Below are 14,141 nucleotides of genomic sequence, written 5' to 3'. Positions count from 1 at the left end.
TATAATGGAAAACAGACTCGTGCTTAGTGGTGGAAAAGTCCAGGGTCAGCCGATTTTTGAGAAATTTGCAGGGACCCATCTCATTTCGCTTTCGAAATCAGAAAATGTAATTGTTTGATGTGATTTAAATGAATACATATATACTGATCCACCTTTAAATCTTATTATTATTATTATTCAGAAGTTAAGGGGTACTTTTAAATATTCGATTAAAATTAGATTAAGGCATACTCAGAAATCGAGAAAGAATAAAATTATATAATTAATATATCTATAAAAACTTGATATAATTATAAAAAAATTTGATATAAATAAAGGTTTAGTTTGAAATAATAGAAATATTGAAACTTATGTTGTTCAAATATTATTATATTAAAAATATTTTTAAATAATAATAATTTTTAATTATTATCCGAGTTGTAATTAACTTATAATAATTGAATTCAAGGCATTTATAAGGTAGACTTCAAATTCCCTCCAAAAGAAGGTAAAGACTTGGACTTTGATTATATCAACTTAGCAAAACTTGGGTGTAAAATTAATGGTTTCGAGTTGACCACTTGACTTAGCATTAAAAGAAAATTGATCATTTAAAGACGAAGATGAAAGAGCCATTGGCTCGTTGCAAACTCCCATGAATAAAGGAAAAAGGATGACTTCAAGGCTGACGATGTCTTCTTCCAAACCCTTGCTCTACTTCTGCTTGGTTGTTTTGTTTTCATGCAGCCAATCCATTAACGCCCAGACTAACGCCACCACCCATCCTCCTGAAGGTACTCCCTCTTTTTATATAACAATGAACAAATAATTTATTATTTATTTATTTTGTTGAAAACAGCCAATATTTCTCTCCAATGTATTTTATTCATTCCTTCATTTCTAATTATAATATAATAAAAACTTAATCACATATTAAAATACTATAAAAATTAATATATTTTATCTTTTCGTTTTGATCATTAAATTATGTTTGTTTAAATTACGTTTTGTCATTAAAATTTTAATTATTTTATATGATTATTAATGTTATTGTTTTGTTATGTTGTAGTTTATTAATTACATTAATAACATGATGACAATTGATGTAACCCTTTAATATTAACATTTTAAATGAAAATTTAAGTTAATTTATATAAGGGTAAACTACACCTATGGTCATTTTTGTTTACCTTAGGTTACATCTCACTTATGTTTGAAATGTTACATTTTAGTCACTTACGTTATCGTGTTGTAACATTTTAGTCACTGAGCCGTTAATTATCGTTAATGGTGTAATGGTAAGCTGACGTGGCACGTTAAATCATTATTTCAAACAAAAAATTTAGGTTAAATTATACAATTGATCCCCATAATTTTTCGTTTTGAGCAATTTAATTTTTTTATGTTCTTTTAACTTTCTTTCTTTTTTTTTTCTTTTTTTTCCATTCTCTTCTACTTCTCCCTCTGTTTTTCTACCTTCTTTATTTCTTTTAACATACCAGGAAGTCGAATTGGTAGTGAAAAAAGAAGCATGGTATGGGTTTATGGGTTTTGGTTATAGGCAAATGATGACAGTCGACTTCTTACTTCTTTTTTCATTGCCAATTCGACTTCCTAATATGTTAAAAGAAATGGGAAATGTATGAAAACAGAGGGAGAAACAAAAGAGAATGGAAAAAAAAGAAGAAAGTTTAAATAACATAAAAGAAAAAAATTAAATTACTTAAAACGAAAAAAATATGGGGATCAATTGTATAATTTAACCTAAAATTTTGTTTGAAATGATGATTTAACGTGCCACGTCAACTTACCATTACACCATTAACGACGATTAATGGCTCAGTTACAACATGATAATGTAAATGACTAAAACGTAACATTTCAAACATAAGTGTCTAAAACGTAACCTAAGATAAACAAAAGTGACCATGGGTGTAGTTTACCCTTTATATAATTAATCCTTATAAACATTTTTCGACTAATTTAATTTTTGTTTCTTTTATTTTCTCTTAACCATTCCTTCCCTTTTTCTTTTTTTCTTCTCTTCTCTCTTTCTTTAATGGCAATTTGTCACAAAATACACATAATATGTCCCTTGGTAAACAAAAATCTTCACTTTCTTGCATAATCAGTGGACGGTACACGAAAATTTTCCAACCAAGCACTGCGGAGCAACAATTAGATTCTCATAAGTCACCAACAGTGCTAGAAAATATGCTTGGAAGTAGGAAAATTTCAGTAAGAGCCTGAAGTTATTGATGAAAATTTTCCAAATTCAAACACCAAATTCCTGCAACCACTCTTTATAGAATCACCAAGCATGTATAATAACTCATTAGACCAAGAATTAGGAAGAACTTTTGGAGTTTAGAGAAGTTGAGAGAACAAATACAGAGAAAAACAAAGAAAAATACTTAGCAGAATTTTTTACTGCTATCAAAATCTCTCATCATCATTCATTCTGAAAGTATTATAATATATATGGGTATAGTGGTTCCAGATAATTCAACTAATCCCACTAAAACTGTAACACCTCTAATCTACCTCCATCGTCGAATTAGGGTCACGAGCATTACAAATCAATCAAAACAATTAATTACAATATAAGTCAAGGTGTAAGCTGACTATCTACATCACATCATACAAGGAGCATTATAAGCTAATTTAATATTTCCATATGTAATAGCTTTGAACAACTTAGAAATAAATATGCTAAGCAATGCTAAACTTGGTCTTCTACTATCTACACTCGTATTACTATTTATACCCTCTTGAAAGCTAGAAGTTGATACATAACAAGACTATTTCAATTATTAGCATTAGAGTATACTCTGCCTATCTACTTTCGATGATATTAGTAGACTGACCTACTTCACCTAATTTAAGTTTGTTATTTCATTCCAAATCAAAGTCAAAATACTCTTACAATCCTTAATACAAGTTTACAAGACCCTAAAATAGTCTAAAAATAAACAGGGGCTAATTTGAGACAATTTTTAAAATTTTAGGGCAACCTCAAAAATACCTAAAAATAGGGGTGACACGGCCATGTGGCCAGGCCGTGTGGAATGCCCCAGACCGTGTGACTTTCGAAGTTGGGACACACGACCGTGTCCTAGCCTGTGTAACTCACTGACTTGGGTCACATGGCCGTGTCACAGGCCGTGTGTCAACCTGCGTGGGAACCGCACTTATACTGTTTTACAACATGTTCAGGGCACACGCCCATGTGTGTTGCTCGGTGCGTCACACGGTCATGTGACATATCGTGTCTCAGGCCATATGTACCTAAATATACCTTAAAACTCAAGTTTACATAATTGTGTTTACTTGGACACTAAGCAACCAATTCACCAGTCATTTAACCTATTCAAATAACAATTAAACATGTTCAAAACAAGCTAAAATAACCATGCTAAGTGCCTAACCAATGTACCATCATTGGTACCACATTTTATATCTTCAAACATATTAACAAAGCATCAACTATTCAGAACTTTCATTCATTACCAAAATTGAACTAACATTTAGCTACTTAGGCTACCAAGCTTTAAGCTAAAACATATACCAACACATTAAGCTAGACTATCATACCAAAACATAGCCTTAACCACAACCATGCATACAAATAACCATTCATTTTACTTGAAAACCAAAATATCATCACATTATCAACCACATCAACCAAAAGACCTCTTAGGTACATGCCATTACAAATTAGAACATCACCACACTTGAGTCCGGGATTCGTTGTTGGATGCTGAGTCGACAATAAGCTAAAAGTATCTAACCTGCGCATGGAAAACAAAACTATATGCTGAGTATAACTCAGTGGTATTTCTATAATCCGAACAATTAAAACTTGATGTAAATAAATGTAAGATGCAATTAAGAAATGATATATAGAATATCAAGTTCATCATACTAATTTATTCATTCTTGTTCACATCCAATAAATATTACATATTTTGATATATGGCAATAGCATTTCATAAGGCATCTAATAAATCATCTCATACAAAGGCATTATTCATTTTCATTTCCAATTCATGAGTTCATTACCCATAATCCATCAATATTCACAACAAAATCCACCATTTCATATTTCATTTCACATTTCATTTCCCTTTCTCAACCTTTGCCATTTCAAATTTCAAGCACATCGATATTTATCATTTATTTTCCCTTATTAACACGACTCGGACTCGGACAGGTATACGGATCCAACCAACACACCAGTTTGGCACCTAGTGCCTCGTCGGATAAATTCGAAGTAATAACTGCGCCTAGCGCTATATAAGTTAACACCTAGTGTCTCATCGGTTAAACCGAAACAATTTGGCACCTAGTGCCTCATAGACTCGAGGTCGAAGAAATCGCTGAACTTTTCCTATCGTATGGCATGCCGTCTATATCCGACTTAGCCCGAAACAATTAATAGGGTTTATTTTACTTTTCAATACAACCAATGTCTCAATTTTATGAATGTATATTATCACATATAAGCATATATTCAATTTGATAGTAACCACATTTTCTCAATACATATATTCAATTCAACAATCATAAAGATACCACATTTCTCAATATTCATAATCAAGTCATTTTAATCATCATTTGATTCAATTCAGCTCAAATGTACAAGAGCTCTCACCTCAATTACTTACCATGCACAAACAACTCAATATGCAATAATTCACAATTTAGTTCGGATTATAGAAACACAAACCGTATATTATGAGCTACTTGACGTCAACTTTGTCTTTCCCATTCTTACTCGAGGATTCTAGGACGACATTCGCTACAGAATAAAATAATTACAATAGATTAATAATACACAACTCAATTTTCATTAAATTTCAAATGTTACATTACATTTTGCTTAATCCTCAATTTAGTCCCTAAATCAAGACAAATTTTAATATCCATATTTAACCTCAAATTTTTATACTAATTTCACTCTAAGCTAAATTTATCTCCCTATTTTATATTCTACCCCTTAATTTTGAATTTTTCACAATTTAGTCCCTATTACTCAAAATTAACAATTAATTCCACAATTTAGTCCTTTTCCACTTCTAACTTAAAAATCTATCAATTTAACCCCTAGTACTTAAACTATTCAACAATGACGACATCTAAAATCTTAAACAATACTAAAAGTTATAACAAGGGTCGGGTAGCTCTAAGTACCGATATTCTAAAAACGTAAAAATTACAAGAAAATAGACTAAATTGACTAACCAATTGAAGTTTGAATGTTCTAACCCCTTAGTGCCGTCCAAGCTTCTTTTCTTCTCCCTAGTTTCTAATTTGCATGTAAAAGAGGATGAAAAATTCTCTTTCATTCCACTTCTTTCATATTTCTTTAATTTTATTTATTATTTTATATATTGAAGTTAACTTAAGTATATATATATAATATATATAATATACATAACATTAATAACCTTAACTCATGACCCGCCACACAATATTTATTTAATGGTATAATTGCTATTTTAGTCCCTTTAATTAATTTTAATCTATAATTCAATTTTTAATCATTACGCGATTTAGTCTCTATACCTTAACAACTCCTAATTTCACAAAAATTACTTAACGAAAATCTTATTCACTACCAAACTAACCTCGTAAATATTTTTAATGGAGTCCCGAATCTCACTTTCTGTCACCCCTAACTACCGGATCATTACAAAAACACCTTGAAAATACATAGATGAAATTTATACATAAACTGATTAGGTAAAAAATTAGTACCTAAAAAAAGGTCAAATCAATACTAACTCTGCTTGCTTTAACAAGTAATCTCAACAAACAGACTAAATACAAAATACCAACAACAGAATATGCAAACACTTGTAATACATTTTGAGAATTCGCCAACAACACATAACAGCTCGCATCTGATTTAGCAAGCAACTTGAGTTGAGGTTGCATCTCTTAATGAGCTTACACTTTTGGTTGAGCTCGCAACTTTAGGTGAGCTCGTAAATGTAGAGCTCGCAAAATTGTTTAAGCTTGCAGCTTCGTGAGAAAAGTTCGTCACTACATGAATGACCACTTCGCAACAAAAACTAACAATCAAAATCCAACTTAATGGAATTTTATACAACATAAATTACAGAACAGAGAGAAAAACATTAGAACTATTCATCTGCTTCTTTCTCTAAACCTTTTGGATCAAAAACAACAAGGCGTGGCTACATTAAAACATAAATTACTGAACCCTAAACTCATAAGACCAGACCACCCACTAACCTTTCAGCCCCAATAGTTTTAGCTAATTCTCCAATTGTAGAGGCAGCTATATGCTTAAAAACAAAAGGAATAATGGGATATTCGGTCCTTATACTTTATCAAATCTTTTAATGTGCTACATTTACTTTCAAAATGTCTAATTTAGTTTGATTCTATTTACCAATTTGGTCCTTAACCTTGACTGTGTCAAAACTTTTGTAGACATGGCAGCAGAAGGACCTATTAATGCAAAGATATATCAATCTTTTGCTTGCAAAATTTTTTTTTTTTTTTTTTGCTATTACATCAATTAAGAGGTCGATTAAGTGTGCTTAAATACGTTTTTAAAAGTTGGACACGGGTTATAGGTAGAACTGGCTATATTCAATCATCCTAAGATACAATATATTGTTATTGATATTTTTTTTGGGTTGATTTTAAGTGAGGGCGTTGAATGCAATATTCCAACAATGGGAAATTCAAGCGGCAGACGGTTGGAACACGAGCGGAGACCCATGCAGCGGAGTTGCTCTCAGTCAAAGCGATTCAACGTTTGAAGATCCCTCCAATAACCCATCTATCAGATGCGACTGTTCTTTCGAAAATGCCACCCTCTGCCACATTACTAGACTGTATCTCTATTTCTCTATGCTCTCCTTCCTTCATTCCTTCCATATATCATACTCATCTTCTTATTTAATTTCCGTTTATGTTTTGATGATCTCAGGAGGGTGTTTTCTCTGGAGAAACGAGGAACGATACCCAGAGAGCTTTTAGCTTTCAGATATCTCAACTACTTGTATGAACATCCTCTCTCTCTCTTCTGCTCATGCATGCCATTCATTTATATAAATAACCCAACATTTTTTTTTTCTAATTTTAAGACATTCCAAATGAATAAAGAAACTTCTTTTCTTTCATAGTAATCTGGGAGATATATATGTGTATTTGTCTGCTTGAAGTTTCAGCTCTAATTTTAAGGAAGATTCATTTACATGTTTTGATGATGCAGGAAGATTGATCAAAACTTCTTCACAGGTCCCTTGCCAACATTTATTGGAAATTTGTCTAGACTAGGATTACTGTGAGTTACTCCAAGATTATCACTTTATAAATGATTTTCAGTCTTTCAAGTAATATGACCAATGGAATTCATACTATTTAATATAATTAATTACTGCCAAAAGTTTCAGTTTATGTTTCCTATGATTTCAAGCATTTTATTGTAATGAACTATATATCATTCAAACTCATCCCCTTTTTAACCTTCTGATCAGAGTGGTAACTATGAACTCATTTGAATTGCAAAATGCTATTGATTTAACTTATTATTGTTGGTGATTTCTTGTATTGATCCAAGAAGCGCTGATTCTTTGGGTAACACTTCATAAAAATGACAGGTCAGTTGCCCATAATTCATTATCTGGACCCATTCCAAAGGAGATTGGAAATCTCAAGAGGCTCTATCTGCTGTAAGACTGGAACAAATTCTCCATACATAAAACATCATGGATAATCTTCATCATACAGCATATATATGATATGTATACTTATATGTTTGTTCCTCTCCATATAATACAAATAAAACCCAATATTTTTCTGATTTTCACGCAAAAAATAAATGAGTTATGTGGTTGTGTGTCATGCAGGTCTCTTGGTGTTAATAACTTCTCAGGAACAATCCCACCAGAGTTGGGAAATCTAGTTGAACTTCAACAACTGTAAGTTGTAACTTGATCTCTACTTCTTTTTTAGGCATGTAATTAAGTATTGCATTTATATGTTTATCATATGAATAATTAAGATAAATTTGGCTTATGGTTGTTGTTGACAGTTACATTAACAGTTGTGGATTGACCGGTGAAATCCCCTCAACATTTGCAAACCTGCAGAATTTGCAAATTGTGTAAGAAATTTCTAGGACTAAGAATATCTTATTCTTCTATATCTATGCTTATTGGTTTTTGTTCTTCAGCTCCGGAAAGTTGCCTTGGCCTAGCTTAGCTTAATTATAATGACTTGTTGAATTTCAGGGCAGCATCAGACACCGCTTTCACAGGCAACATACCCGAATTTATTGGAAGTAACTGGACTAGGCTTGAATCATTGTATGTTTTCTAAATAAGACAATTGAATATGAGAAATAAACTTGAATATAGATTTTTCTTGTTCTACTTTCCTGACTAATCTGTCAATCTATAGGAGACTTGAAGGAAACTCTTTTGAAGGTCCTATACCATCCAATATTGGGAAATTATCTTCTCTCACCATTTTGTGAGTAAATTAAATATTTTGTATTCCATGTTATTCCCCCACCCTCCCAATAAGCCCCCCAAGCCTCCCTTCTCGACATGCTCACACATCAGTGCATGTAAATGTCTTCTGATACATATGTATCGGTTTGGTCCTTGTGTATAATCATTTATATAGGCGAATTACTGGTATATACAATGGGAGCTCTTCGCTTGATGTCATTAGGAATTTAAAGAACATATCAGACTTGTGAGTTAAGCATACCATTTAACATCTTGATCTTATGTCTTTCTTTTTCCATTTAGTTTCATCATGGTTTTACCTAAATTTACGGAATAACAAACTTTACTTTTGTTTCTTTTTTTCCTGTATTGTAGAGTTCTAAGAAACGTTTTACTCACTGGTAGCATTCCCTCTGACATCTCAGACTTCCAATCTTTACAAAAGCTGTAAGTTTTATTCACAAATTTATTGCTAATACTGTATACTAAATGAAAAGTCCATTTCTTACTATTAATGTCTTTTCTTTCTCATCCAGGGATTTGAGTTTTAACAACTTAACAGGTCAAATTCCAAGTAAATTATTCAATATGAAATCTCTTACATACTTGTAAATTCCAAGAAACTCTATCTTTCGTTGCTTGAAAATCTCACTTTATGTCTAGTTTATCGCTAATATCTGCTTCAACCACATTGTTTCCACATAACGTAATTATTTATGTTGTTTCTTCTTTTCATGATGTTGAAATGGTCAGGTTTCTTGGAAATAATAGTCTGTCAGGTACCCTTCCTAGCCAAAAGAGCAAAATTCTTAAGAGTATGTAAGTCATCATATCACTGTAATGTATGTCATTGAATTAGTTAACAGCTTTGCATATAATGAGTGATGTTTTGAGTTTTAAGGTTTTCCACTGATGAATCATTTTTTGAATCCCAATCAGTGTTTGTCCCTCTCTGCACATGGGAATGGTTTGTAAAGTTGTAGGAGAGGGATGATGAATGATGTTACTTGTAGACACCCAACATTTATAATATCTATAGTTGTAAAGCTATCATTTTTAACTAATGTACTCTGACGCAGAGATGTGTCTTACAATCAGCTATCGGGAAATCTGCCCTCATGGATAGATTCAAGCTTGCAACTGTACGTCTCTTAATCCATGAAACATCCTATGTTTGATTTCAAATTCAATATATTGCTTTGAGCATGAGTCTTGCTGGTGCTCAAATGGAGCTTTTTTTCCCCTTATAATCACTATGGATGTAGATGTACATACGGATATTAAAAACAATGAATGTGCCAATACGTCCAATATTTGAGGGTCTATACATATTACACATGGGGGATGAGGAAATTAATTCATTAAATATTTTCCGACATGGATTAGGAGACTAAGATTTTTTCATGAAATTCTATGTAGGAATGTAGTGGCCAACAACTTCACACTACACAGCTCAGACATAAGGTGAAATATTACCCAACTATCCTCAGTTTTCCCTTTTCCTTTCCATCTTTAGCCCACGAGTAAATAGTTGTAATCATTTCAGCCATGCAATGCATTATTTTCAAGTAAATATTTTTCAAATTACAGACTTTTACCAGGATTGCAGTGCCTTCAAAGAGGCTTCCCATGCAATAGAAATGCTCCACGATGTAAGCTTAGCTAAAATTTTGGCATCAGTCTATGTTGTTGAGGTTTGAATTATGTATAAATTCCTAAGGGGATAATGACCATTTCTTAGTTATTTGTTAAACATCTTCAATGGCTGCATGGCAGATGCAAACTTTGCGATCAAGTGTGGTGGTCTGCAGATGACTGCTGATGGCATAGTGTTTGAGGCAGAGAACAATTCTCTGGGCACAGCAACATTTAATGTAACAAGTACGCAAAAATGGGCAGTTAGCAGTGTAGGATTGTACGAAGACAGGGAGAATCCAATGTATGTGCAAAACACATTTGCACAAGTGAAAAGCACCAACACTCCTGGGCTTTTTCTTACTTCAAGGACATCCCCTGTATCACTCAGATACTATGGCCTGGGGCTTGAGAATGGGCCTTACACTGTAAACTTGTTCTTTGCGGAAACAGCCTATCCAGATAGAATCACTCGGTCTTGGAAAAGTTTAGGAAGACGTGTTTTCGATATTTATATTCAGGTAATGCTTACTTAACATAAAAAATGAAATCATTCTCAAGTGTAGATCATAAATTTTGTTACTTCCATAGTTCTATTTCCAGTGTTTCTATGAATACAGTTATGTTTATATCTCATCACGACTTTCACAGGGGGGTCTTCAAGTTAAGGGTTTCGATATATCAAAGGAGGCAGGCGGGGCTGAAAGAGCAATTACTAGGAGATTCGTTACTAATGTGACAGATAACCATCTTGAAATTCACTTGCTTTGGGCTGGTAAGGGGACATGCTGTGTACCAGAATTAGGTTATTATGGTCCATCTATTTCAGCTATTAGTGTGGTCCCAGGTAAGAATATTAACACATATCAGTCTTTCTGACAAGATCCTTAAAATGTGCTTTTATTTTCTGCTTCTGATGCCTCTACTTTGTTGGCTTAGATTTTAAACCAACCGTTAGTGGGTTACCACCAGGCACTTCTAAGAGGAAAACAGCACTGCTTGTTGGTATTGTAGTTGCTGTTGGAGCTGTTGCTTTGGTGCTAATATATTTAACTATTCACTTTATGAGAAGAAAAGAATATAATGATGAGGAAGGTAAGAGCATGATCAGTACTTTACATACAAAGTACTTCATCATCATAGTGGTTATATATCTACAAAAGATGTTTGTTGGTCAAGAACAATGAGACATGTTGCTAGTTCAGTTTTGTATGTCAATAGTACAGCTAGGAAGTAGGTCGTGGATAATGATTTATAGATGGTAATTCTCAATGCCCTTGATAGTGGTAGTGAATGACATAATTTGTGGATAGTAATTCCCTTTGCATATATATATAGAGAGAGAGAGAGGACCCAAAATTGAATGAGCAATCCGAAAGCATATCTAGTCTTAAACTAGATTACCTTTTTGTAAGGATTTGTATCTCTGCATGTATAAATAATATTTCAAAATTTTTTTCATATATTTGGAGGATCATATGTGTCAAACATGGTTGTTGAATATGGATATTTTCAACATGATTTTGTTCCTTCACAAACATTGCATATCTAATACCGAGCAGCTTCAACTCTAGTACCATTAACAAAGTCAGCATTATAATTAATATGGAAATATTGCATAAAGGTTTTTTTTCTCATTTCATCACTAGAACTTACAGCCCACTACTTGCCTTGACTCTGCAGTGCTTCTTGCAATTGGTCCTAGACCAAACACATTTAGCTATGCTGAGTTGAGAGCTGCCACAGACGACTTCAGTCCTTCAAACAAGTTAGGAGAAGGGGGTTATGGAGCTGTCTACAAGGTATGCTCTGTTTTACATTTTTAGGATGCAATAATCTTAATGATTGAAACACTTTTGAGAGGATGGCATATAGTTCAACATCACTAAGTTAGATTACCTTGTAGGGTACATTATCAGATGAGACGGTGGTAGCTGTGAAGCAACTTTCAGTAGCATCTCAGCAAGGAAAGAGCCAATTTATTGCTGAAGTAGCCACCATATCAGCAGTGCAACATCGCAATCTTGTCAAACTACGTGGTTGCTGCATCGAAGGGAAAAGGCATCTTCTTGTTTACGAGTATCTGGAAAACAAAAGCCTTGATCAGGCACTCTTTGGTATGATCACACTGTAATAATTCTTTAATGCTTTAGCTATTCAGGCTCTGGAACCATTAAACAGCGGAAGAATGGATTTGAAGCATATGATTAACTAGTGCAGAATGCTTTACATTTTCTGTCCTTTTGCAGAAAATATATGATGATGAGCATATGAATTTACTCCATTGTTGATTACTCATTTCTGAACAACTTGATAAGTTTTTTGACACTATATATGCAGGACGTAGTGACTTGCGTCTTGATTGGCCTACCCGCTACAATATCTGTTTAGCAACTGCAAGAGGGTTAGCTTATCTTCATGAGGAGTCTAGGCCAAGGATTGTACATAGAGATGTTAAGGCAAGTAATATTCTCCTTGATGCAGAACTGTGCCCCAAAATATCTGATTTTGGATTGGCAAAGCTATATGATGACGAAAAAACGCACATCAGCACTCGGGTTGCCGGAACCATGTAAATCTCTTTAAACTTCTTTTCAAGAGTTCTTAATGCCTTTCTTTCTTTCTTTCTTTCTTTCTTTCTTTCTTCTTCTTCTTCTTCTTCTTTTTTTTTTTTTTGCATCCATATATAGTTCAAGAACCATGTAAACCAAGTAACTAGATAAAGTTATTGTATGGATAAAATCTCACAAAATGAGATTTATTTTACGTTGAAGAGGCTACCTAGCACCGGAGTATGCAATGCGTGGGCATCTCACTGAAAAGGCTGATATTTTTGCCTTTGGTATTGTTGCTTTGGAGATTCTCAGTGGTAGACCAAACTCAGATAATAGCTTGGAAGATGATAAAATCTATCTTCTCGAATGGGTAAGTATTAGGCAGTCCTTATTTATTTCTCGTACTCAATTGTTTTTCATTGCCTTCAAAAAGGACATGTGAATTAATGATGAATGAAATACATTTTCTACAATGTTTCTAGTCATGGTCTCTGCACGAAAATAACCAAATCCTGGATCTGGTTGATCCAAATTTAGTTGAGTTTGACGAAAATGAAGCGCTTCGAGTGGTCAGGATTGCCCTTTTGTGCACTCAGGGATCACCATCAATGCGGCCACCTATGTCCCGTGTAGTTGCTATGCTTGCCGGAGATATTGAAGCGAGCGGTGTTATAACAAAACCAAGCTATCTTACTGACTGGGATTTTAGGGATTTAACTAGAAGCTTAGTGACCAAAGATGCACAAACATCAACTTCATCTGAGAATAAAGACAACCATAACCAGAACAGGATTAGCTCAGGCCCAGGGGTAGCACCAAGTCTATGTCCTGTAAATGTCAGTGAATTCAGTGAAATTATTGAAAGAAGGTGAGAGGCTTACGTCCTTGCATGTCTTATCAAGACAGAAATTTGTTTTGGATGCATTTCTCTGTATAAATGGAATTTGTGAATGGTGCATGGCACTGTTAGTACTACATTACTGGCGAATCAAGAAACAGCTTTGACAATGGCTTTGACCTTGTTAACATTACTGGAAGAAGAAACCATTGTAGTGAATTATTTGAATAATATTGTTTTTGAATTGGCATTTGCTATGAGGTTCAGTGAAAAATCATCACGATTATTTCTTCCTGGTATACTTGGCTGCAAAAGCAAATAGAATGAGATCAAAAGAAATTAAGGGTGAGTTTGGATGGGCGGTGCGTTTACCTGCGGTTAGCGTAAAAACAGCGATGGCGGTGAGATTAGATAATGTAGCGTGAGACAAAAAGCAATCGCCCATCCAAACCCACTTAAGTCAAGAATGAAGAAAACCTAGCCTTGATTGTTTGATTAATTCCATCCTTTGGCCTAGAAAATCAAAATAAAGAGAGAAGTTGTTCAATTGAAATAAAGGGATCGTTAAGGTTAAAATATGTCGTAAGTCTATTTATTTTTTGTAAATTTAAAATTTAATTTTTCTATTTATCAAATTTT

The 14,141-nt window shown here is 33.5% G+C and overlaps 1 protein-coding gene across 2 annotated transcripts; it reads left to right on the top strand.

Annotated features, from left to right (window-relative positions):
* The first annotated feature begins 624 nt into the window (after window positions 1-624).
* LOC105776103 (probable LRR receptor-like serine/threonine-protein kinase At1g56140) lies at window positions 625-13,759 on the top strand. Of its 2 annotated transcripts, XM_012598583.2 has the most exons (24): window positions 625-773; window positions 6,662-6,851; window positions 6,947-7,018; window positions 7,232-7,303; window positions 7,620-7,691; window positions 7,869-7,940; window positions 8,054-8,125; window positions 8,253-8,327; window positions 8,422-8,493; window positions 8,650-8,721; window positions 8,850-8,921; window positions 9,011-9,082; window positions 9,228-9,293; window positions 9,554-9,616; window positions 9,894-9,938; window positions 10,065-10,126; window positions 10,251-10,630; window positions 10,761-10,956; window positions 11,049-11,204; window positions 11,793-11,911; window positions 12,016-12,226; window positions 12,450-12,681; window positions 12,884-13,034; window positions 13,147-13,759. In XM_012598583.2, the coding sequence occupies exons 1-24, from the start codon at window positions 635-637 to the stop codon at window positions 13,534-13,536; spliced, it is 3,123 nt and encodes a 1,040-aa protein (XP_012454037.1). In that variant the 5' UTR covers window positions 625-634; the 3' UTR covers window positions 13,537-13,759. The 2 variants fall into 2 exon arrangements, with proteins under 2 accessions (XP_012454037.1, XP_052477579.1); XM_052621619.1 differs by lacking the exon at window positions 8,650-8,721.
* The last annotated feature ends 382 nt before the right edge of the window (window positions 13,760-14,141 follow it).

Source organism: Gossypium raimondii, chromosome 10 (assembly GCF_025698545.1).
Source record: "Gossypium raimondii isolate GPD5lz chromosome 10, ASM2569854v1, whole genome shotgun sequence".
Lineage (NCBI taxonomy): Eukaryota > Viridiplantae > Streptophyta > Magnoliopsida > Malvales > Malvaceae > Gossypium > Gossypium raimondii.
This window is presented reverse-complemented; position numbering and strand designations above follow the sequence as displayed.

Bases quoted from the DNA above. Each gene is read 5' to 3' on its own strand.
- LOC105776103 (XM_012598583.2), top strand. From the start codon at position 635: ATGAATAAAGGAAAAAGGATGACTTCAAGGCTGACGATGTCTTCTTCC. The intron at 8,494-8,649 runs GTGAGTAAATTA...TCATTTATATAG, and splicing joins TTATCTTCTCTCACCATTTT to GCGAATTACTGGTATATACA. The intron at 13,035-13,146 runs GTAAGTATTAGG...CAATGTTTCTAG, and splicing joins AAATCTATCTTCTCGAATGG to TCATGGTCTCTGCACGAAAA.